Source organism: Mytilus edulis, chromosome 8, assembly GCF_963676685.1.
Source record: "Mytilus edulis chromosome 8, xbMytEdul2.2, whole genome shotgun sequence".
NCBI lineage: Eukaryota > Metazoa > Mollusca > Bivalvia > Mytilida > Mytilidae > Mytilus > Mytilus edulis.
The window spans coordinates 55,195,930-55,223,397 of record NC_092351.1 but is presented as its reverse complement, the minus strand read 5'-3'; the positions used below and the strand labels follow the sequence as shown (position 1 = coordinate 55,223,397).

Sequence of the window (27,468 nt, the reverse complement as noted above, 5' to 3'; positions counted from 1 at the left end):
TATTTGAGACAGTTTTCGTGTGAAACGAAAGGGGGCGCATTCGTGTTCATCCCCTACCTTGAGTTTAGGCCTAGGGTTACCACAGGTTTCATTTTTGCCAAAGTGAATTAGTATATATACTGGTAATATTTCAAGTTATGTCTCTACGAGATGAAAAATAGAGATCATATACTAACCTTATTAATAATTTTACATAACTCCCAAAAGGAGGCGTTGTTTAAGAAACAGCTGTATTTACAAAGTGCAACCTTAAATGCAAATATTGATCATCTATAAATGGCATGAATTGCTCATATTATCAATATAACCTTACATAGAGATTTACCGAAAGGAAACATGCAGCAAGAATATATAATGCCGCTCCTCATACTATCATGGTCCGTTATAAAAACCTGTACAATAAGAATATATATATATAGTACCTTGTCTTCTTAAGGTTCTAATCTTCGGTGAGTCTGTGTATTGACAGAAAGTGCTACATATTGTTGCATTATCAGCTGGAGTGTTATCTGCTTCTGGTATGAACACTCTCTCGTTTGGAAATGTGGAAGTTGCAATATCTACATACATAAAGGAAAGAAAACGAAATATATTCAGCAAAATGTACATATGGGCTAACTTTAATCGAGCAATCATACCATGTATTCTCTGACTGAGGGAGTTTAAACTTTAGTTTTTAAATATATGTTTGTATTCATTAAAAGGGAATCTAAGAACGGTTTGTTAAACATCAATCAAATGACTTAGCACTGACTACCGAGCTGGTAACACCTTCAACATTCACATCCCATCACCATTGTTATAAGTGTTAAATGAAGGTACTACCTTGATTTCATCATCTTTAGCTTTAGCTATTGTTAACATTAATTAAAAGGATAATTCATGTATGCATGGATATATATATATATATGTGTTCGTAACTAGATACTTGTTGTCGGGATTTGACAAAGTATTTAATGTATTTATAAACACATCATAGATAACGTACGTAGCGCTTTAGCTTTACTGCAGACGATCTTTGATGTTCTTGATTATGTGTACGCATTCTTTTCACTGTTAATTATGTAGAAGCGATATCACATACCTGACAAAAGGTGAAAGTAAAATAAATCTGGGGTAACTTTTGTTAACTTCATACAGAGATATAACCGTCTGCTACCACCACTACTGGGAAAGCTTGCGTCACTTCTGAAATACATGTAATCATTAAACTTATACTTGTGAGAATAACATTTAATACAGAATTTAATGAAAAACTAGAAATAATTGTACCTATTTAATTATCATGTATAGTATTGTAATGTGGCCAACTTAAAGCATATACTATGTAGCCGAGAAGTCTAAACAGAGATTTACACATTGCAGACAGTGTTGTACCGATATTCTAATAGCATGAGTTCGAATTCCAGAGAGGGAAGAACAAACATTTGTTTCCAAAACAATCTGCTGATTTAACAATGCTGTGTTGATATTTATAACTGTAATGAATATAACATGTGTTTTAGCCGTGTATCATCTTCACTAGTGGTCCACTGTTTGGCTCTGTCGTATATTTGTCACTTGTTTAGACGTACTTTGTGACTGTATCTTACCATAGATATTTAGCTAATCTGCAATCAATTTCATCGTCATGCTAAATGAATTATTTATTTTGTTACAACTTTATATTCTACTGACGAGAACAGGTAACACTGGGCCACTGAAAGTTGAATTATATACTGTTATTGTACTTATTTTTACGGTGTATTTATTATCACGAATTTCGCGGTAGGTTTATTATAGCGAAAATAAATACCAAGAAACTAAATCAAACCTTTCAAGTGAAAGGCAATAATTATGAAATCGCAAAAATAAATACCCGCGAACGTGTTTGAAAAACACAATTCGCGAAAATAAGTACCCGCGAAAAAAAGTACAAGAACAGTACTTCAATCTAGGTGGTCAAGTGATTTTAATTGTTCATATTATTTCGAAAGCTGGAATGTATACGTAAAAGAGGGACGAAAGATACCAGAGGGACAGTCAAACTCATAAATAAAAAATGAACTGACAACGCCATGGCTAAAAATGAAAAATACAAACAGACAAACTAAACAATAAACAGCACGAACCCCAGCAAAAACTAGGGGTGATCTCAGGTGCTCCGGAAGGGTACGCAGATCCTGCTCCACATGTGGTACCCGTCGTGTTGCTTATGTGATAACAAATTCGGTAAATAGTCTTATTCGGTAGGTCAAATTCATGAAAAAGGAAGGGGTTTGTAGTTTGTAGTACGTCCAAAAAATTTACAGAGTGATGATTTCAACTTCACCATTTGGAACTCTTGGTTTAATAGCTTCCTTGTGAACAGCAACTTTCTATCAAGGAAATCATGATAGGAAATGCAAGTACGAGAACATCATATAAATTTGGAGATATATACACCGTATGCAGGTTCTGCTAGAATGTTGCTACTAAGAAATGGAGAATTGAAAAGCTGAAATCAGCTCTTTTGTCGTAAAGTTTTGTTTTCAAACATGCAAGCATAAACTATTAGCAATACAATATCTACAAAAAAAAAACCATTAATGCGAACATTTGATAACCTATTATATGAGTTATATACACCACGAATGACATTTTTAGTATATTTTCGTGATTCTTTCTGTCCGTTTTGAATTTTTTTTGGAATTTGATTTTTGTTTCTTATTATCTTTATTCTAGTTTCCTACCATGTCTACTATTATGAAAATTATAACAAATACAGACGAACTGTTCAGAGAGAACTTATAATATTGTAACTAACGGAACAAACATGATAAAAGATCTAACATTACCATGAGCAAAATATTCAAACAATTTCTTCTAGAAGTTATTGCCCTTAAATAGTTTGAATAAAATAACATCTTGAAAACATTAAGACAAAAGAGTTACCATCAATCTGACTAGCAGTACAAGGTGAATAGCAATGCTGAATGATTGAAACCACCAACTGATTCCCCTTTTTAGTGATCTGGTCCTTCAATGATTTGTTGGTAAATATTTCAATGTTTACTTTTTGTCTTGAATAGTATTCTGGAGAGTAAATATCAACCTTTTTTTATTTAAGTAATACATCTGAGGTATTAATTTGTACTTTAAAGAGAAATCTGGTACTGAAGAAAAACATATTTCCCCACTGGACTGAACTTGAATACTTTCTCTCAAAATTTTTTAAAATAAGCAATATGTTTGCCTTATATAGATACTGGAAAATGTGGTATGAGTTCCAATGAGACAACTCTCCGTCCAAATAACAATTAATAAAAGTAAACCATTATAGGTTAAGGTACGGCCTTCAACACGGAGCATTGGCTCACACCGAACAACAAGGTATAAAGGGCCCCACAATTACTAGTGTAAAACCATTCAAACATGAAACTTACTTGGTTTGTGCTTTTGTAATACATGATAATATAGTTGTTACTTACTTGAAAACAAGAACATTCGTTGTGTCAGATATATCTAAACTATTAATGCAAGTCCAACTGTTTACTATTGTTCCCTCAGAATTCAAATTGATGACGGAATCTGGTAGCCTTGTATTTGCGATGGAGAGATTGGTTGTTTGTTCGGAATTGGATGCTACGTCTGTGTAATTATATTCCCACACTGTATTCTTTAAATCTTTAGGCAAAGCACAACTAGCATCTGCAAAAGAGAGGTGAAAAATACCAGAGGGACATGCAAACTAAAAAAGATGAAAATAAACGCAATGGCTTTAAAAAAGACAAACAAGCAAAAGTACACAAACACAACATAGAGTACTACATGTAGTACTAAAGACTATGCAACACGAACACAATGAAAACCTGGAAGGGGTTGCTGGTGTTCTAGAAGGGTAAGCACATCGTGCTCCTCGTGTGGTACCCGTTGTGATGCTCATGTACGTACACATGCGGTAATAAGTCTAATTCGGTAGTTCATATTCATGAAAAGAATTGTAGTTACGACATTAGGACAATATTGCAAGTATAGATTTCATATCGTATGAGAAATAATGATTGCAGACCCAATGATCAAGCTAACACAGACCAGGGAGTAGTAGTAATTACTTCAGAAACGTTAAGTTTATTTCGTAAACTTTAGAACTCCTACCACTATCTAGGACAAACATATCGTTACTAAAAGATAACTAAAGGAGAACATGAGGAAAGTAAATACAATAATTAAACAAATAAAGTTCATTTACAAATTGCATCAAAAAATTGTAACGAAGATGATGTTCTCTAAAAAAAAATATCGAAATGTGGTGACTATGTTGAACACATATATCCCATTGAACTAGAGATAACAGATACAACATATAGAGTTAAGTATGCCTCAGTTCTTTACTTCAATCTATAATTTGACAACGAAGGTCGGTTGTAAACAAAACTTTAAAACAAAAGATATGATTTTAGCTTTCAAATTATGAACCGTCAATTTATATGAATTAATATTCCAGCAGCGCCTGTATATCTCCCAATTGATACGATAATACCGGGCTTGTATTTCCCATCATAGTTTCCGTGATAGAGGGTTGCTGCTCACAAGGAATATATTAAAACTGAGAGTGAAAATGGTGAAGGTGAACTTATCTCTTCGTAAATATTAACGTGCTATCACGAGTTGTTTGTCCGTTTCGGAGTATCCGTTTCACAGATGATATCGGATATGTTCCTTATTTCGAAACTACAATCCCGTTCCCTTTTCACGAATAAGACTATGAGAAGAGTGTGTAATCAGAGAGGCAACCCTACGGGTGAAACTTCTGGAGAAGGATCTGCCTACCCTTCCGGAGCACCTGACATCATCCTTAGTCTTAGTTTTTCATGCCGTGTCTTGTGTTCTATTATTTCTCAGGTTTTTCTGTATCATTTTAACCTTGGCGCTATTAATTTTCGATCATTAAGGTTGAATGTTCCTCTCTGAAGTTTTGCCTCTCTTTTAAGTTGCAAATAATTATGATGCATATCAATTGGATTTGTAATTACATTCACACATAACTCTACTCATTTTTTAAATTAAAATGTATATAACGGTACATCATTGTATTTTGATATGTTTTGTATTTTATATACACAAGCGTCGCTAGCTTATGCATCATCTTGTCATCGAGTACCCCTAGCAACTATTGTTTTGTCATTTTTAGATATTTTTTAAGTTTGTTATCTCATCAATATTTACCCGTTATCGCCTTTACATGTTTTATTCAAATTGCAAAATATTCCAACTCATGTGCGTCTACTGCATGTACTGTATGTCGTACCTTTACAAACATATATATTTTCAAGATCATGTACTTACAAAAAACTTTATATGTTGGAATAAACGAACAAAACAAGAAGTTTAAAGTTACATGTCATATATTTTATTCTAAGTAACATACATGTTCATGGTATGTTCTTTTTCTCAGAAAATCACTCACTGAAAACAAACCAAATAATGGTAACATTCAATAACACACTTCTCAAATGTCTTTATCTGTTGTACAATCGTAGTGTATCTATGTCTTTTGATTGTGTTTTTAATTAAAAGACGTTGAGATAAAGGGCAGTCTGTTTGGAAACTTAGTTTTTCATTCAAGGAAAACATTTCAACCATGTGATCCTAATAATATGGTTGATTTGATAAGTGTGTGTATTGCTATTAATAACTATAATTTAATTAGTTTATCTTTACACGCACATTATAGATATTTAGCTGCGTTGAACAAAACATGTGTGTCTTGTCCTTTAATCATGTTTAGCATTCACGCTCATTTTTTACATGTAAAATTATGTATAAACAAATTCTTGGAACTACCTTTCAAATCAAGTAAATAAACAATTTCAATGTGTAGATGTTCCAATTAATTCGACAAATTTTTTGCAGAAATCGAAAGTTGATTGTCTACTTTCAAATTTATAATAACCAGATATAGACGAATACTTTAAACATATAATGACTGAAATCACGGATTTGTAACAAATCTTCTTAGGTGTGTCCATGGTCAATTTGCACACATAATAACACATTTTTCCGACGATTTTAGTTGTTTGTTATCCATTGATAGTTATACGCATGAATTATTTTAAAAATATTACAAACATAGGATGCAGCAATCAACATACACCATACAAATTTAGGATATTGGATAACAAGGGCTGAACAATGCGTGTACCTACATTTCAGTACAAAAAAATACGAACGTAAATAGATTTAGTATTAAATTTATATTAAGATCCATTTTGTTACATCTTGTGATCAATTTTATTTGGCACCGCAAATGGCAGTCAGCAGGGTTAAAGAACATCAGTTGTTCGACCTGTGAATCAAATGCGTTTTGTTTAAATATACTTTTTCACTTTTTTGGTCTTTTGGAAAATGTTGTTTGTGCTTTATTTGCACCCTTCTAAAACTAAATTTGTTTTACATGCATGCACAGGTATACAAATTGTGGTTATTATTCAACGCAAGCATAGGTTTGAACGTAGTTTTTAATTTAGACTTGTATGTAACTATATCTATATATATATAATGTCTGAATAAAAGCCAACGATCAATCTTACGAGGCGATTGAATATAATTGCTATTACATGTTTTAAAAAAGTAATAATAAGCCTTACCCGTCGTGCAGTTTTAATCCACCCATCCAGGAGCACATATGCAGTTGAAGCTATAGGTCCAATCAAAACACGTGCCATTTTTCTGACACGGGTTTGGATTGTACCTATAATCCAGTCAATCTAGCATAAATTTGACCCTAACCATGAAGTTATTGCAACAAAATGTTTAAGATTTTTTTTCTTAAGTATTTTATCTCAAATATACACAGAAAAAAGCCCCCATAAAATCTAATTTGAGGAAAACTAAAAAGTTCTTACTAAGATATGGTACTTTCTAGTACACTTACATATGTACAGTCGAACCTCGTTAAGTCAAAGTTATAGAAAACTTACGTAATTATTTAACTTATCTTAGGTTCGACTCATTTCAGGTCGAGGTTGATATAATCAATATTCGCATAAATTCAGTTTGAGATGGGTGTATACAAGAATCTCTAACCGTGTGCATTTACTTGGATTTTACAATATATGATTGTGTATTCAATCTATATACTGAGTATAGTCTCTCCATAAGTCATACACATATAATATCAATACACACATATCTACAAGGATCAATCACTAAAAGATGCATACATTATGGAATTGATCGAGTAAATACTATTATCTTACCTCCTATACATTTCTAGGATTATGTTTTGTTAAAAGTCTCCGCGTGGAGACCGTGTATATTCGATATTATGTTAAGTAGGGAGGCGGGCATTTTCAATACACGGTTATTAGTGGAGTTACGACTTTGGCACTATTTGATCATTAAGATGTATTGAAAGTTCTGTTTAATATTGTTTTCTCAAAGTTGTTAATATCCAATTGTTATTGTTGACAATTGTGTTTTTATAGACCAATGGAAGTAGGTTCTTAAAATTGAATACTTGAACACTTTAATATAAACATAAAAAGATGTAGTATGGCTGTAAGTTATACAACTCCAGTCTAGTCTAAATTCAACAATTAAAGATAGTCGGTAAGATAAATTCGTTACATAGTGTACATGTGCTAGTGACCGCATATGGAATTTACTGACCCCATATATATGGTATTAGGTCATTAGTATTATTGTGTTTTGGATTTAAACTATTGATTTTGGTTACAAAAAAGTCCTTTGATGCAAATTGCTATAAAACATTTTATGTATATAACGCTTTCTGTAATGATCTGTTAGATGTTACGTTAAACAACATTTATTTTACTATGAAAATATAAAATTATTTAAAGATCTTTTTGATAAATAATGTAGGCTTTAATATGAATTTTCAGTAGGCTTTGCCAACTTAGAATTTACCCTGAGCGTGAAACAATTGAAAAAAAAATAGGAAATTACGCAATCCATTCAGAAACACGCGATTAAACATTTAATAAAACTACGAAGTCAATACCCCTGCTAGTGGAGGTTTTCGCCTGATAGGGTATTATCAGTGCAGTAGTCAGCACTAAGTTGACATGAATTATCATTGATATGATCCCAAATATAAATCAAATGATTTAGAATTTTTTGAAATATTAAGTTTTTTATACCCCTTTGAATATAGTTCCTTAACTGTTTTGGACAAAACCTTTCGTCATGTTGGGCCATTGGTGCTCTTTAACTTCGTTTTTTATTTGACCTTTTTGATTCGACCGTAATTGTTGAGTCTTTTTGTCGACAAAACGCGTGTCTGCTCTACACAACTGTAATCGTGAAATCTATGATGAGTTGAAAGACGGTCCTTACCACTTGATAAAAGAATGTAATTAATTCTTGATGAAACGGAATAAAACAAATGAATCACATACCCACGTCACAGGCACTATCCCATGGTTCACACAAAACAACATCATCTGGCAAAACGTCACTGGTGCCTGACAAAAAAGTATAAGACACATAAAAAGTATTAAAGCTCCGTTTAACTTGGGAGTTTGAAGTTAACATTTTTAGATTTTTGCGTAAAAATAAATTTGCAAAACTTATTATTTTTTTTTGAAGTTGTAAAGTTCCATGGACATTGATTTTTAGTATTGGATATTTATTGTTTACTTTCATGTTTCTTCTTGCTTTGCACTAGAATTGAAATAAAAGGACCACATATGCTTTTTGAAGATGTTATGCATTAAATCACACATGTGAGATACATTATAACTTATATCATCACAGAGGAAAAATGCAAGACAAACAAACAAATGATTTCTTCAATGCAAAGTCATTGTTAGTTCATGTGCAGTCGTAAAGCTGCTGAGTTTATTATTAAACAGCATAGAATGTATCACAACTGTTGAATTTCAATTAATTAATGCAAATTAAAGATAGAACAGCAATTTCATGTGTTTAAAGTTACGTCTTAATTATAGTGTGTTAAATTGACTGCTAAATCATCCCACACTAGATTGCCTGTAAATTGTTTGCAAGTCCCTTAAAATAAGTTTAATTGGGTAATGTTTTTTTAAATGTCATCTCTTCAGTTACATGTTCAGATGAAAAACTTGTATACTTCTTTAATCAGTGAGGTCAAATAAAACGTCAACATACAAACTTTTCAATTTTCATTACATATTATGTTCGTGTAATAGTATGTATGCTTTGAGAAGTATACGCAAGTATTTTTTTTAAAGAATTATAAATAATTAAAAAAGAGAGACGAAAACTAACTGACAATGCCATGGCAAAAATTAAAACACGATCATAAAAAAAAAATATTACGAAACACAAAATAGAAAACTAAAGACCTAATAATAAGAGCCCACCAAATAAATTAAAATACCAACAACAAAATATTTCTTTAGAGAATTCCCTCTCCTTCGTTATTGAAATGACACATAATACACTTGTTAATCACTTCAATTTATAATTGAAATAGCCATGTTGAGTTGAACACTTCACTAAAGCTGAACAATAATTTGTACGCCATATTTAGTTCTTCAAAGAACTTTCAGAATTATCCACTGCTGTGTATTTAGTTCTGTTCAAACAATCCGCTTGCAGGAATTAAAATCCAAAAATTAAATTAAAGATTCAGATTCAGATACATGCTTTATACTTGTAAAAAATCACAAACAGCTAATAAGTCTGAACAGTTACTTGACGTCATTAGATTGAATGCAAGTATTGGATTTTTTCCAGTACACAATACTGCCGTTAAGATCTTAAGACTGAACATTCTGCTGCAAATGATAAAAGTTATTACTTAATTCATTGGATTGTAAATCTAACCAAATTCACCATAAACTCCCTACACAATCTCCGAAAAACGTACATGGATCACGACTACAATAGTTTCACGAAATCCAGACAGCCTTATCTTGCAGATTCATGTATACACCGATTCGGAGGTAAGTCTATTTAAAGCACAAGCATGCATCAATCATATATATATATGTTATTATGTCATTTATAGATAATAATTTTTCAATAAATAAACTCATGATCTTAATTCATTCTGCTCAAAAAGTATTGAACAAACAAATATGATCAACACTTGTCTTAATTCTACTAATATTCAAAACTGCCACCAACAACCAAACAGTTTGATTGAAAATTGGTGATGTGGTCAAGGTACGAAATGGTCAGGGAACGAAATGGTTTTTTTCAGGGTATGAAATGAGGGATACGAAATGGTTAGGATACGAAATTACTATAATTATGTGAACTCACATTTATTTTACTATTATACTACCTTCAACATAAGGAAAGAACTAAGTAACGAACGGGAGCACATACTAGAAAAATAGTGCCATATTCGCACACAAACTATAAGATATCTATATAGTACCTTGCCTTCTTAAGGTGCGTAATTTTGGTGAGTCTGTGTATTGACACACAGTGCTACTCGTTGGGTCATTATCAGCTGACATAAATGCTCTCTCATCTGGATCTATACTAGTGTTTATATCTATAAAGAAAACATTTTAAATTTGATACTTAGATGTAAACCTACACATAGTGCAGTCGTACTTATTCTTTCTAAGGAGTTCCTAATGAAAAGAAATCCAGAAAAGCGTTAATGAGGCATGGAATGTATAACTTGTTGTTTTTGATTTAATTTTACAGCACTGGGTCGATTACTCTGCCAATGGACTATTAGTCTCCGAGTGTATAATCAGCTCAGTAATCAGTACTTCCATATTAAAACGATTTATAAATCACATTTATTAAACTGTCCTTTTAATAAATTTGGAAGATTTCAAATCCCTCTGGCAAATTAGACCTTAGATGGATTTTTGTATATTCAAAAAATCTGAAATATACATTTGATATTTTATGGAATAGATGATTTATATCAGCATTCCGTGCGTATTGTAGTCTAAACGCAATATAATTATCCATCAATATGACCTCCGAAGACATCCAAAGTCACATGTAACTCGATATAAACATAAATTAGATGGTTGGCATGTGAAACGGTACTATTCAATCTGGAGCAATTGAGATCATCCCCAGTTTTTTGGTAGGGCTCGTGCTTAGTCTGTTGTTTTATCTGTAGTGTTTTGTGTACTTTTGTATGCCCTTCTGTCTTTTTCTTTTTTCGCATTTGCTTTGTCAGTTTATGTTCGATTTATCAGTTTCGATGTCCCTCTGTAATATTTCGGCCCTCTATTAAGACTATGGTCTCAGCGTTTCAGTCTTATACAAATAAAGGTTTATATAACCAGCATATCACATTATAACATTTTCCTCCTTGAAATGTTTTAGCCACTGAACTTTGAACAGCCGTCCGTCACTAAAGTCATCATCATCCTTTTTCGTTGATGACTGAGAGCAAACACATCTTGCTGTTCCATTCAGTCAATTGTCTTCACTGGTCGAAAAGCAACCGACCATCAATCTATCAATCACTTATATTTCATTATCTGTATGTGTTATAGTTCGTGTTCTTGAGCTCATAACTTGAACATGATTTTTCGACAAAGATATTAATGATGCAAACACGTTACATATCTACAAAAATGTTTACATCGTCAAACAAGTGAAAATTGTTCATGCTTTCGGTAAATAATTTAAGTGATGTTTCTTTGTATTTTCTTTTTTCTGTCTAAGTATAAAGCATATTTGTCTCAATTTGTTGAAGACGAAAACAATCAAGAACAGTTTTAGGTTTTCAAATGTTTACATGCAAGGTCTATTCAGGTAAGTAATATCTAAGATTTCGGTTAGTTATGATTTTTATTCCTGACGGAAAAAGTTATATTTTCAAATTGATTAAGAAAGGAAAACATTTGAAGGATTTTTATAAATATTTACGAGTTTGGAAATAATCAGAATGAAGGACAAATCGTTTGAAAGCATAAGTGAAACATTTTTTTTTTTTTTTTTTTGGGGGGGGGGGGGAGAAATTTTGCAATATTGTTAAGATATTTCAAATAAAAATATGTTAAATTTCAGAACGAAAAACATTGAAATTTGAGCTTCAAGTTTTTTGGGCTTAATGTGAACGCCCCAGTACAGAATTGAACTGTATTAAAAAATTGAGGAGATGGACCAATAGTTTAGCCTTACAGGGAAAAAAAATAGGATCTTTGCAAAAGGGATATTTCTAAACATAGAACAATTTTGAAAATCTAGTAACATCAAATTTCAATATTACAATATCTTCAGTTGCAAGCTGGTACTGAGACAATGGTATATGGAGGAGTGAAACCAAAGAGGACCAATTGTATAAATGAAATTAATTGCTTAGATTTTACTTCACCAGATGTGGATATCAACAACTATTGTCTCTTTAATAATGTTCGATTCTAATGCGAAGAGCTGACAATTCCAAAGAAAACACAAGTATATCCAAATATAAAAAAAAGAAGTTGTTGCATGATTGCAAATCAGAAAACTCTCCAGAAGAGAACAAATGACACAGAAATAGAACAACTTTAGGTCAAATTACGGCATTCAATAATGAGCAAAACCGATACCGCATGGTAAGCTATAAAAGTCCACAAAATGACAAATGTAAAATAACGGCCTAATGTATGTATAAAAAAAGAACTAAAAACGAATATGAAACACACTTACTAACGACAAGCACTGACTTGCAGGCTGTTGACTTAAACTTGAACATTTAATTAAAAAATAATATATAACATTTTTGGTTTTTGAAAGAAATTTATGAAAAATGCATATGGTCGGGTGGTTGTCGCTTTGACATATTCACCATTTCCTTTCTCAATTTTATACAATACAACTATACGTCATTATTTACAATCCTATGTTCATACTTGCAGTTTCTTAACATACACCTGCAGTGTGTGTATACTTTTTGCATGTTGTATCTGGACAAATATTGAACACACATGAAGTGGAAATAAACAAATATCTATTCTATATTTCCAAGAAATTATTAACTTACCTACATTTTACTTACGTAGTATTTTCCTGTCGATATATGTGAATTTTGACACAAATTTGTAAATTAATTTATTAGTATATGTCATTTCTTTTTACTAAATATTTTTTGTCGTGGCTTAAATCCACTATAAACAATGATAAATAAACGCATCATTGATACATGTAACAGCACATCTGAAATGTGTTCCCTGTTAAATGGATCTTTTTTTAATTGGATTTTAGTGTTTTTTATTGTCTTATATATTTAAAAGGCGTACAATCACTTACCTGATAAAAGGTAAAAATAATATAAATCGGCAGTAATCTTTGTCAATTTCATACACAGATATAGCCTAAAATTGTCACCGAAAGGTCTAGTTGAAAAGCTGCTGTCACTTCTGAAACATATGTTCATGAACAATATATTGTGAGAATAACATTAAAAAATCTATCTAATCTAACAATACTTATCTTCCTTGTTATCCTCATAAAGAGCCCCATTAATATCACATTATTGTAGTGACTAGACAGAGTGATAAGAACCTTAATTAATATGCGACAATTTAATAGATTGTTTAAGAAAAATGTAAATCAACTGTAATGGTCATTTGAACAGGCAGTAACATTAGTAACTGATAAAAAAAATACAAATGTCGACAAAACGTTACAAATGAGTTTATGCAGAAGAAATTTCATGAGTGGGAATTCATGCTGTGAAAATTTGTCTTACTGACAATCATAGGACAATTCCTTATTCTAATATCAATAAAACTTGGAATAGCTTATGAAATCTTCTTCCATGAAACAACCGAAACGTTGTTAACCAAACTTTAGATAACATATCGAAGGGTTATAATATAAGTAAAAAGTAAAATAACAGAAATTCTAAACGTAGAACATGTCCACAGGTATTATCTTATCTAAATAATGGCGGATTGTATTTTGTTGCAAAGCTAGTCAAACCTCTCATTTATATAACAGTCGTATCAAATACCATTATATTGACAACGTAATCCAATAGGAAAAAAATGGTCAGATTCTTATGAATTTTCAATTACCATCATGATAACCCGAAAGTTGTATATAAGTAGAAACCTACTAAAGTTTGAAACAAATAATTTATCACTATTGTTTCCGCATTTTTTCATCGATGGTTATTGTCTTGAGTAAAAGGAGAAAAAAAGAAGGTCTTCGCAAATACTAATGTGATATATACAATTTCGTTCCTGTGACACCATTGGAACGACTAGAAAACATTGTATTTTCTTGATTTATTTTTAGATAATCTCAAAACAATGCCTATGTGAAAATCCCTAAATATATTTTGAATAATCTCAACAACAACAAAAAAAAAACAACACCACTCTTTGTTTCTAAAATATTTTTTTAGCTTAACAATTACATATTTCCTTCTTACTTGAAAACTACAACAGTCGTTGTGATAGAAATATCCAGACTATTGATGCAAGTCCAATCGTTTAATATTGTTCCCTGGAATTTTAAATTAATGGCAGAGTTTTGAAGCGTTGTAGTTTTGATGTCTAAATTGGTTAATTTCTTCGAATTGTCTGATACTGAAGTGTAATTATATTCCCACACTGCATTCCTCAGATCTTGAGGTAATGAACAGCTCGCATCTGAAAGCATAGAATCTAATGTAAAGTCCAGACATAACGAGCAATATGAACATCTCATATAGACCAGCATGAATATAAAACCGAATTTAACGTAATGACGTATTATTTTGTTATTTCGATTTACTTTGATATATAAAACATAACGAACCACAATAGAGGTCGACTAAAACAGTTTTAAAATATAACTTTTCATCACAAATTGGTTTTGTTTCAAACGAATCGTGAAAAACGATCATTCCTCGATTGATACAAATATGATGGTTATGCTAGACATGATAGAACTAATATGATAGCTTTACAAAGGTAATGCAATATTGATACCTACCATTACTTCAAAAATGATAACACAGTCTTCAGTATAGTTAAAACCCGCCATGATACTTTTTACAACTGTAATTGTAGAATTTAGTATTAAATGTATGTCATCAGACATGCATAACTATATGTTTCATGCTCTTGAGTTAAGTACAAATGTAAGACATAACTTCCTCGAGATACAAACAATATATTTGAATAATCATCTGAAACAGTGAACTTGATATCATTATCATGATTATCGCAGAATTACCCAGCAAAAAGCAATTCTGAAACAACGTCAAACTATACTTACTAGACCCCTATCATTTGACGAGAATCTTGTCGACTTTATTTATGTGTATAAAGTCCTTTTGTTTGTCAGTTGAAGTCGGTGATATCTTAGGCAGCCAATAAGCACAACAAAAGCATTTGAAACTAGGTGTTCATAGTAATATTAATGATGTGATGCATCACACGTTATTGACAGATCTGATTCACTGAGTTCTGTCTGTTAAAATCTTTAAGCCAACAGATGTAATTTAAACAAATCAGTCATTATCATCAATTAATCTAATTCGGAGTTCAACGCTTTCATTTTTTTACTTTTTATTCTATAAATTTATTTCAGTCATTTTGTAAAAGGCCTTTTTTTATAAATGTCTAGAAAAATTAGTCATTATGCTTGCATGCCTACATTTAGAAAATGCCTGTAACAAATATATATAGTGACAAGATTTTTTTAGGGATTTTAAGAAAGTTTTAAGATACATTTTTTTCTGGTGTGATTTGTAAATACGACGTTTTGTGTTTCTTTGGTTCTTATAACGTTACTCTTTACTTTAAAAGATCCCGTCAGTATGATATTGTTCTATTATATGTAATTATGATATATTTCTATTATGAATTATAAAATACTTTGAACAACAAACGTCAAAATTATTCAATCGCGTAGTGGAATGAACTATTTGTGGATTTTTATAAATTCTATATAACTTTTGGAATATTTTAAATCTTGGTCTATTTCTGAAATTAATTCTTATGTACTTTTGATTTTTTAACCCTGTATGCTAACATTGCCCATGTGAAAATTTTAAATTGTTTGTATATACATTGAACGACAAATATATGTGACGTATTAAATTTTATGACGTCAGACACGCGAATTAATGAATGAGTTTGTAGATAGATGTTTTTGTATAAAAAAGAAGATGTCGTATGATTGCCAATGAGACAACTGTCCACATGAGACCAAAATGACACAGACATTAACCACTATAGGTCACTGTACGGCCTTTAACACAGAGTAAAGCCCATACCGCATAGTCAGCTATAAAAGGCCCGATAAGAATATGTAAAACAATTCAAACGAGTAAACTAACGGCCTAATTTATATATAAAAACAAATGAACGAAAAACAAATATGTAACACATAAACAAACGACAACCACTGAATTAAAGACTTCTGACTTGGGACAGGCACATAAAGAAATAATGTGGCGGGGTCAAACATGTTAGTGGGATCCCAACCCTCCCCTAACCTGGGACAGTGGTATAACAGGAAAAGATGTTAAATTGTTCCTTTTAAAATTGTTACACGATGGTAACTGCTGTACCCATATTTTGACTATTTTATTTATTATGTCTGTTTAGTTCGCGCATTATTGTAAATATAACGGAATTTGATGAGACTGCGATCAAAGTCAGAGGTTCGACGCTTTAAAACAAGGTTTTATCCACCATTTTCTACATTTGAAAATGTCTGTACCAAGTCAGGAATATGACAGTTCTTGTCCATTCGTTTTTTATGTGTTTTGTCATTTGATTTTGCCATGTGAGTATTGAATTTTCCTCTGATTTCAGTATTTTTTTTATATTACTTTGTACATCTTATAAAAAAATCATATGATTTAATAATGTAGAAACGATACTTATAGAAGGGTGACAATATCTTTGCAGTTTTTAAAACAGGTCATGCGTTACAATAACATTGCTACTCAGTGAAAAGTTAACGTCACACATAATGCTATAAATTTATCACACGATACGATACATGATACATTTGTGATGTACAGCATTGTATTTGCATTGAGTGCAGCTATCAGATATTACTTCAATTGTGTATAGTATGCTAACCTTTGTATTGTGTTTTAATAAAATGCTGTGATATTCAAACCGTTCTTTTCATTGAAAAATGTTGCAATAATTATTTGACTAAGCGATTACTATTTGTTACCGCTGTATAAACTATACAAGTCATATAGTTTTCATGTTCCTTGACTTCCATGACATTTTATGTGTTTAAATAAACGTCTAATAAAACGTTTAAAATAAGATAACCATGATATTGATACACAACGAAAAAAGATGTTATGGTAATTGTTTCTTTAGAATGCACTCAGGGAAAACGAGCTGAATGGGAAATGAATATCTAATGACGACGTATTTACGCTCTGCTAGGCTGTCTGGTGAAAGGTTGCAGTATGTCTACATTACATTTGTTGTCGGTAATGTATTCATTGAACCAGGTAAAGATACAAGACAATTTGATTAAGCATTTCTCCCATTAGCGGAAATCTTCTTAACCCATGTTTCATTGACCATGTGATAGGTTTGAAGTTTTTACAGTTACCATTCGGAAATGATTGATTTTCTGAAAATTTATGTAATAGAAAACTATCGATAAAAGTTATTGTTTATATATTTATGCATTTGTCAGAGAACCAAGCCTTTCTTTCCTTGATGATGATGAATACCATTCGACATAATATTAGTGTGTGTCATAAAAAGCACGACGTATATAACGGTTGACACAACAAAAGAGGGAAGCAAGATACCAGAGGTACAGTCAAACTCATAAATCGAAATTAAACTGACAACGCCATGACTAAAAATGAAAAAGAAAAACAGACTAACAATAGTATACATGATAAAACATAGAAAACTCAATAAAAAGCAACACGAACCCCAACCAAAAACTAGGGGTGGTGTCAGGTGCTCCGGAAGGGTAAGCAGATCCTGCTCCACATGTGGCACCCGTCGTGTTGCTCATGTTATAACACATCCGGTAAATAGTCTAATTCGGTAGGTCACATTCATGAAAGGGAATAGGATTTTAGTTACGACGTAAGGAACATATCCCATTTCATCTGTGGTACAGTTATTCTATAACGGTCAGCCAACTCGTTACGGCGTGCGTAAAATTTACGAAAGGATGATTTCAACTTCGCCATTTTGAACTCTTGGTTTAATAGCTTCCTAGTGAGCATCAACCATCTATCAAGAAAATCATGATAGGAAATACAAGCACAGGAATACCGTGTTAGTTGGGAGATATATACCCTGTATGCAGGTGCTGCTGGAGTGTTGCCACTTAGAAATAAAAAAAAAATCACAATTGGATAGCTGAAATCATCTCTTTTGTTGTAAAATTTTGTTTTCAGCCGATCCTCATTGTCAATTTCTAAATGTGAGTCAAGATATGAGGCCGACTTAACTGTATCTGTTGTATCCTTTATCTCTAGTTCGATAGGATAGATGCGTTCAACATTGTCACCAAATTTTGAATTATAACAAACATCATACAGTTCCAAAACAATCAGATGTATCGTATGGTTTCATATAAGTCAATATTTTGCGTCCATGCAACATATTGTTGATATTTGATTGTATATTATTTTAATCATTGAATTGTTGCTTTTTCTTGCTTGCCTGATGATAACTACGTTTCCTCGGTATAGTATCACCACAAAATTTATGTGATGTATTATATACACGTATTCATTAAATCGAATGGATTTTAGTAACCACATGACACATTTAGACCTTCAATGATAAACAAACACTCATACTGTTTATTAATATTTAGTTACATGTATTAAAGTCTAAAGACACATTTATGAAAAATGTAATGGCTTATACAATTATATATATTAACAAAATAAAATTACAAAATATGACAGACATAAACCATGCAAGGACACATTTTTAACATACATATGTAGTTCTCGAGTATCAATGTAAACAGTATTAGTTGAAATGAAATAAAACTATAAATACCTGACGTAGACGAATACATAAAATATATAATGGCCGAAAGCATACACAGTTTTTTTGGTGAATCCATTTCTAATTTGCACACTTAAAAAAACAATGTTCGATTACTTTAGTAGAGTTCATAACCTACTCTTGTCCACAAACGACCATTCATTTATCACAGTTCACAAGAACAACAATGATAATTGCATAACACGAAATAATGAAATTTGATAACATTCGTTTCAAAATATATATTACATACTTGCGTGTTGAAGGTCGTACCTTGACCTATCATTGTAAACTTTTTATACATTGTGAACTAGATGGAGATTTTTTAATACTCACTCATACCACATCTTTTAATTTATATGACAGTTTAGTGAACAATTTCAAAAATAGATATTTAATAAGAAATTCATTCAACTTCACATGTGCACCTATTTTCATATTATGAATGCATTACATTTTTGGTATGACAAAATGTAACGTATGTCAGTGGCGAAAGTTCGACTTTTGGTTTCCTCAATTATTCAAACAACTGAAGTTATATCATTAACGGTATCAATATTACTGTAAAATATGCCCTTTTAGACAATTGATGACCTTACAGTGATGCTTGAGTCCAAAATTAAAATTACGTTAACTGATAAGTTAAGGCAAATTTCAAGTTTTATACTGCAAGAGGTGCATGTATGCTAGTTTTTAAAGTTTATGATTTCAAGGTAAATCCAAATACGTATTAATGAGTTCAAACTGTCATCTTGTACACAGAAAATTGAATGACTACTACAACCCCGGAGTCTATACTCTTGACAAGAATTACAATTACTAATATGAAATAAACAAAATATTAACATGAAACATTCTTTGTTTTCAAAGTAGCAACACTATTAAATGCACCTTTACAGAGTTAATACGGAATATGTAAATACCCTTTGAGTTCATTCTCGAAGTAAATTCACAGGAACAGATTAATCCACCGTATTTAGTCTGTGCGTGGACCAACCACCTGTAATTATGACCAAGACCTCTATAATTGTTTGGTTAATTTCATATCAGTACAAATGCTCGTCAATTTTGTTTTTTTGTTGGTCAAAAATTATTCAATGTATGAGAGATTAGCATCTTAAGTAGTCGGACAACATCCAACCCTTTAATTATGTTACTTTTCTTAACTTGCATATTTCCCTGAACATAGTTAAGTTTTATATCAAAGTTTATTTGTGAAATAATGTGAAAGTGAAGTTGAAATTCGACAGCATTCAATCTTTGAGTAAACAATTGATACGTTATTCTCGTGGATGTTCACACTATAAGGACTTCATATACAGGAGTGTGCTCCTAACACAGAAACTGCTTCAACAAAGTGTTGAGGAGGACAGATGAAAAATGACACTCCGTAAATTTTACGGACACCTTTACAAATTGGTTGATCAATACGATATGTCTTTGTCCAAACAAACTGAGGACATTTTTACCACGTGTTAGATAGTAGTTGGTCATTACGTCGTCTGATGTTTTAATTACCAAACGTGACTTATTTCCGATTGTGACTGATTTTCGCATTGCTACCAGACGTGTCACGGTCCTTTTCTATACCAAATTCATGTATTTAGTTTTCATGTTATATTTGTTATTCTCATCGGATTTTGTCAAATGTGTTAACGTTTTTCCGTTGTGGGTTATGATTAAGATAATTAATCATCCAGTTCATTTATTAGATTTTAGTTTGGATCAACGAAATTTATACTATATATTTGATTTACAGTTTGATTTGGAAGAAACACCAACATACAATGTACATGTACATGATGTAGTTAGATAAAACAATTAACTATCTAATTACTACCACGATTTGATATTAATTAGTATTATAATTTTCATTGTTATTAATAAATGTTATATCAGTATTACAAATCTAATGTTGAATTATATCCTAATTCTATCTTGATGGCTTTGGCTAACTCGGCTGTGTATTTTTATGCGCTGGGTTTTGGTGTTTTATGTAATGTATCCGTTTTTATTCTGTAGTTAGTCACCACTTCGGTTTTATCATGTATATGTATTATATATTCAATTTTATGAAATTTACTGTGCAAAAGTATGAATTATTCTAAATAATAAGGATGTTCTTATCCCAGGTTGAAACCCCTAGCCGTATTGGGCACAACTTTTTGGAGCTTTTGGTCATCAGTGCTCTTCAACTTTGTACTTGTTTTGGCTTTCCAACTTTTTTCATTTGAGCGTCATTGGTTACTTTTGTGTGGAAAAAACGCACGTCTGGCGTATTTTATTTTAAAACTGGTACCTTTTGTTAGCTATTATTCTTGTGTTTCTCTGTCTTATATGTTCTCCCATTTATTTGTATTGTATTCCTGTCCTTTGATGTTGTCATTTTAATATAATATTTAACATAAGAGCGGGAGGTTTGACATGCCACAAAACACACCATTTTTAGTTCACCTAACCTTAAAGGTCAAGAGAACTTTTCTCATCACTTGGCGTCCGTCGTCTGTCGTCCATCCTCGTAGTCGTCTGTTAACTTTTACAAATATCTTCTCCTCTGAAAGTACTGGGCCAAATTTAACCAAACTTGGACACAATCATCACTAGGGTATCAAGTGTAAAGTGTTCGCTTAGACCGCTTGCCAACCAGCATGACCGACATAGCTAAAAATAGAACATAGGGATACAATCCAGTTTTTGGCTTGTATCTCTGAAACTAAAGCATTTAGAGCAAATCTGACATGGGGTTAAAATGTTCATCAGGTTAAGATCTATCTAGATTTATCAGTCAATTTTCAGACGAGTCCTACAACCCGATGTTGGGATGCTGTCCCTGAGGTAGTCATTTTAAAGAAATTTTGCAGTTTTTTGTTATTATTTTAGATATCATTACTACATGTATAAATTATTATTTGAACCTTATTTTACATAATTTCCAAAGCATCAGTAAATGCAGGTGAGCTACACGTGCTCTTGGAAGCCTATATTTTTCTTAAATGTCCTGTACCAATTAAGTCAGGAAAATAGCCATTGTTATATTATAGTTCGTCTCTGTGTGTGTTACATTTTAATGTTGTGTTTTTGTTGTGTCGTAGTTCTCCTCTTATGTTTGATGCGTTTCCCTCAGTTTTAGTTTGTAACCCTGATTTGATGTTTTTTTCTCAATCGATTGATGAATTTCGAACAACGGTATACTACTGTTGCCTTTCTTTAAACCTACATAACACATGTTATATACAGATAATATCAATACCTGAACTACGGCAAACAAGAATCCCTTTACATAAAACTATAACAAATACATTTGGACAAACATTAATTCATTGTCGTTATTTTTAAATGTAAATGCCTTCTTCATAGTCACAAAAAAGAAGACAATTCACTATGCGTAGGACTATAACTATGATGACACTCGTATAGAGGTCAAATGAAGGTTGTGGATTATTTGTTGTCTTAGAGTTAATCTTTTAATATAATAAAAATCACTGAATGCAAACTTTATTTGCCTTGCACATCTTTTTTCCTTACGATTGTTAAGCTGGAATTCATCAATTTCATTCACATATTTCCTTTTCTTTCCTTTTTCTTACAGTGAGTTTTTTTTTGTCACAAATAGGTCTTCAATAAATGTCTGTTTAACCAGTTTGTAGTGCTACTTCCCGGACCTTATAATTTTCACATCAACTGAGTTTATCTGTTTAAGGTGGTACCCAACACTTTCACTAAAATAAATTTGGCTCGTTTAATTTTCATAAAATTTTGTCAAAGTATTTACCTTGATACTTAAACAAAAATATAAAAAATTGAAAAATTTAGAACCAACCGTTTTGTCAGAAAAATTACAGTGGTTATATTGCAATTTGACAAACACCAATTTTGATCATTGAGAAGCTTAATATTCCTTTTACAACACAACGTAATTAAAACGTTAAGCTGACTTTACAGAGTTATCTCCCTGTAGTGTTAGGTACATACAAATGTACCACCTTAGGTTTACTTGTTCTGTTGGATGAAACATTTTCATTTTGTCAGTTTTTATAGACTGCGCATTTTTTTTTACATTTTTACTTTATTACACAGAAACCAACGCATCTCAATCATTATACTATACATATAAACGTATGTCCATTGCATTTACTAACTTAAAGTAGATACGAGTACGTCAAGTAAGATACTGATCCTGTATCACGGGTGTCATTCGGTTTAACGAGAGAAATGATCGTGAAAGAAAATCTAACGGGGGTCAAGTATTGCGAGACGATCGTGAAAGCTCTGGTACCGGATCGTGAAAGAATTTTAATGTAAATTCTAGGTCGGATTCTGTAAAAAAAAAATGGCTTAATTTTCAAAACGCGAAACAAATCCGAACAAAATAATATGTTTGTCATTATGGTTCAACTTCCTCAACATTAGTGTGAAATAATATAAGGAAATATGCAGTACTTTACGAAAAAACACAAAAGGTGCAATTCATGTCTTTGAAAAAAATTTGAAAAAACACGCTATTTGTACCTATAATCATGATAATGGTCATATTTCAATATATCATGATAAATGTGAAATTTAATCTTTGGTGTATCTGATAGTACAGTAAAATAAAAGTATGCTCTTCTCTTAAAAGCTTTAATTTGTTTACGAAAACCTTGAATGTTGTTGAATTTTCATCAAACTTGATCGTGAAAGATCAGACAACGCATTATTTTGATCGTGAAAGACAATGCGTGACCAGACTTAATACTAGTAATCAGTTATCAATATTTCGTTTACCATTTTATATACCTGCAACTGGTTAAAACCCGTAACTATTTTGATAAGAATGAACATTAAACCTACTGTTTTTTTTTAATTCAACTCTTTACATCGACAGTTAAAAAAACAAACTAAAAACGTGTCTAAATCACTTTGACAAATTCAGCTCTGAGAATCGGTCTAGTACAATTCAGACAGACCGCCACTATTTAGCCAATAACATGGGTATGCAACGTTTAAATACAAATATTAACCATCAACTAAAAACTTACAGCAATAAACAGCATCTTTCATGAACAATTAGAGAAACGAGATAACCAACATTTTGTGCAACAGTACTTTCTTTAGTTCTATTTGTCTTTATATATAAACAACGTACCAGATGTCAATTGATTTCCAATGAGATAACTATATACTACAGACTAAAGAATACCAGAGCGCAACTGTTGAAATGTCTCGACAGCTTTACTTATGATAGTATATTTGTTCAACGTCTGTAATATTAAGGGTTTTACCTGAAGTGTCAAATACGCTTAAGATTGTCAATGGTTCATAAATAGAGGTCAAGGTCAGATGAACTATGCCATGCAGATCTCTATAAACATCCCGTACACCAAATATAGGTGTTCCGATTCACACAATACCTTAGAAACTGACAAATGTAAAAGTTAGGTCTGGTCAATTAAATTTGAACATAAGGTCGCAAGTATACGAACCCTGACCAACAGACAGACATAGACATCTTACTATCATTCAATATATCAAATACAATTGACGTCATATATGAAACATGCAGACAGATATGTACACCATACACTAAATACCGTGGCGCTATAGCATACACGATATATAAAAGGCCAAACAACATAAAACGAACATTGCCAAATGATACATTATAATGAGGTCAATGTTATTTGAAACCTTGCAGAAGTCAAAAATGTACACCTTACAATCATAACAACAGAGTTATCCTAAAGCTTAACGAATACGGACTTGACCACAAAACAAAATCTTGATCCAAGAAATGAGGCAAAGTCAGGTGAATCCTGTCTGACGGACATGTAGATTATACATGTTATAGGATCTAATATACAAAATGTAGTTATCCTATAACTCGTAGTAAGTGAGTACTTCACATGACAATAAAAACCCTTCATCATACAATCAGCCAACTATTATACAAATAACATGTTCACAAATGGACAAATAATAATTTGCTTGTATTATTTGTACTTGTACAAATAAAATATCCTGTTATCTCGTTTATATCTTGAGCAAGCGATAATATGGATTGTCTTTATGGGTATCGGTTCAGTCTTCGAGGTCTACGTTTGAACAAAAGTTTCAAGTGCCGGGTGTAACTTACAGGATAATTGCAATATATATAACATGCTTCAATTTTTTGAGGATCTTGGCCTATCTAGTTTTTCTCAATACCTATAACATATATTAATTATCATATAATTTAAGATAATTAGAAAGTCTTAGTAGCATCTGATCTTTCACGATCCTTTTCACGATCTTTCACAATCAGAAAAATCAATTTTGTGTAAATATTTCTTTCTTTACCAAGTGTCAGATTATGTTTACACAAAATAACTATGAGAACCTTTTGATTCATTCAAATAGAATGTTCTTATTCGGATAAAAGTAGTTTATTTTATTCGAATTTGTGAAAAAATCATGTTTGTTTACATTTTTGATGGCATTGAAATATCGAGATGTAGTCTGCCTTTTGTTGTTTTGTAAAAACTATATACTTTTATAACTGGATTTTCTCACATACTGATCATAATGTTGAACCATTTTGACAGACAGTTTTATTTTGTTGTAAATTTATGTGTGTAATTAAATAAATAACATTATTTAATGACCTTTTATATGTCTTCTCGATTAAATTTCTTTCACGATCCGTTACCAGAGCTTTCACGATCGTCTCGCAATACTTGACCCCCGTTAGATATTCTTTCACGATCATTTCTCTATTTATTATATTAGATTATTTATTAGATTCGTTTTTTTTCTTTTTTCTTCATTTGTTTTTTGCTCGTCAGTTACTCATTTATGTTACAATGTCATTATCTCAAGCGTAATTAATAAATTGTTTTGTGAAACTGCCAGACATCGATATGTTTCATCTGTATACGTTTTAAGTAATGATACAAATACATAATGTTTAAGATGTGCACGGCTAAATGAACATTCTATATAGATAAATTTATTAATTACGCTTGGCGTATTATGACATTGTAACAGAAATGAGTAACTGACGAGCAAAAAACAAATGAAGAAAAAAGAAAAAAAACGAATCTAATTACATTACTTTGCACGAAGTAGTTGCAATATTTATAGGTAAAATACAAAAACACACAATTATTCTTCAGCACAACATTCCCATTTAGAGTGAGCTATTCTACAAAGGCATCAGGTCAGCTTTATGTGGGCCCGTGTTGAAGAACCATACTTTGACCTATAATGGTTTACTTTACAAAATGTGACATGGATGGAGAGTTGTCTCATTGGCATTCATACCACATCTTCTTATATCTATGTACTTTTTAACCCTTCTTTCCTAACAGTGACACATAATGAGAAATTAGGCAGGGAAAAAAAATATGCTATAAACTTCTAAAGTTCTAATTTTTCATATGTTTATACATGTTGTGTCTTTACTAAATTTTAACTTTTTAATACATGAGTTAATTTCCCGGGAAATAATTTCCCTTCATGTTAGTTTTGAAAACTACAATTGATCTAGTTAAGGTTCCTTACGTTAATGATTACAGAAGACAGAAATTACGCGTCATTCTGAAATAAATATTCATTTAAGAATTTAATGCTTCTTTTTGTAACTTCATCGGGATGTAAAAGTGTTGACCGAAGTACAATTTCTCTAACGGCAATCAGTAGACTGGCAGTAAACAGTAAGCATATAAATTAGTAAGAAAGAAATAAAAGAAAGGGAATTGTAGCAAGTCTAGCTCCTATCCTATTGTCAACAGAATTGTTATGTGATTTCGTTACTTAACTTGTTATTTATTGCCGTAGTTTTTTTTCACTTTCCCCTTTTAATTCCGTCCATATTAATATTTCTTTCCGTTTCCGTTCCGTTTTCCGTTTCCCCCATTTAGTAACAGCCCTGTTCGATATGAACGGCGACAACATCCGGATTAATTTGTAACGGTTTAGTATATTTTTTTCATATCTTGCTCCTACCTAGACTTGCTGCATGTCCCTTCCTAATTATGTTTTTTTTCTTCAATTTTGCCCTTTTAACAATTTTACTGCTGTAACTAGGAGAATACCATAATACTGACATCTGTCCAAAGCCAGGAGGCTCTGGCCTTGGTTAGTCTGGTATCATTTCTTAATTTTACTTTCTTGTGTATAATTCGGAGTTTAGTATGACGTCCAGTATCACTGAACTAGTACATGTATACACATTTGTGTAGGGCACAGCTAAAGGACACCCCCGTGTGCGGGATTTTCTCGCTGCATTGAAGTCCCATTGGTGGCCTTCGACTGTTGTCTGCTCCATGGTCGGGTTGTTGTCTGTTTGACACATACCCCATTTCCATTCTCAATTTACCTAAACGGAAATTGAGCAGTTAGAAAAAGGTCATGGTAAATTGAAATTATTAGAACAGGTCCAACAAGCAATTGATTCATGGAACTGTTCTGGACCAGGTGCTATTAAGTGAACGCTATCAGTCATATCTTAGATAATCGGGTGTAAGGCCAGTACAAACATCTAGCAATCAGATGCATTGTGTAAATTAAAGAATTATTTCCGTCATAAACAAGAGCAGAGCAGATTGAGTTTTTAGTTGTCTTGACATAGCATAAA

General features: G+C 31.8%; 1 protein-coding gene across 1 annotated transcript in view; it reads right to left on the bottom strand.

Annotated features, from left to right (window-relative positions):
- The window catches only part of LOC139485909 (adhesion G protein-coupled receptor B3-like), a 62,475-nt gene extending 43,374 nt beyond the window's left edge, over positions 1-19,101 (bottom strand). Inside the window, exons 1-8 of the mRNA XM_071270571.1 lie at positions 18,888-19,101; positions 14,315-14,534; positions 13,186-13,295; positions 10,352-10,471; positions 8,382-8,447; positions 3,450-3,669; positions 1,085-1,188; positions 423-560 (exon numbers count right to left, since the gene is read on the bottom strand). Coding sequence (XP_071126672.1) covers positions 423-560; positions 1,085-1,188; positions 3,450-3,669; positions 8,382-8,447; positions 10,352-10,471; positions 13,186-13,295; positions 14,315-14,534; positions 18,888-18,954 — 1,045 coding nt within the window. The 5' untranslated portion in view covers positions 18,955-19,101. The remainder of the gene's footprint in view (positions 1-422; positions 561-1,084; positions 1,189-3,449; positions 3,670-8,381; positions 8,448-10,351; positions 10,472-13,185; positions 13,296-14,314; positions 14,535-18,887) is intronic.
- Positions 19,102-27,468: the final 8,367 nt, after the last annotated feature.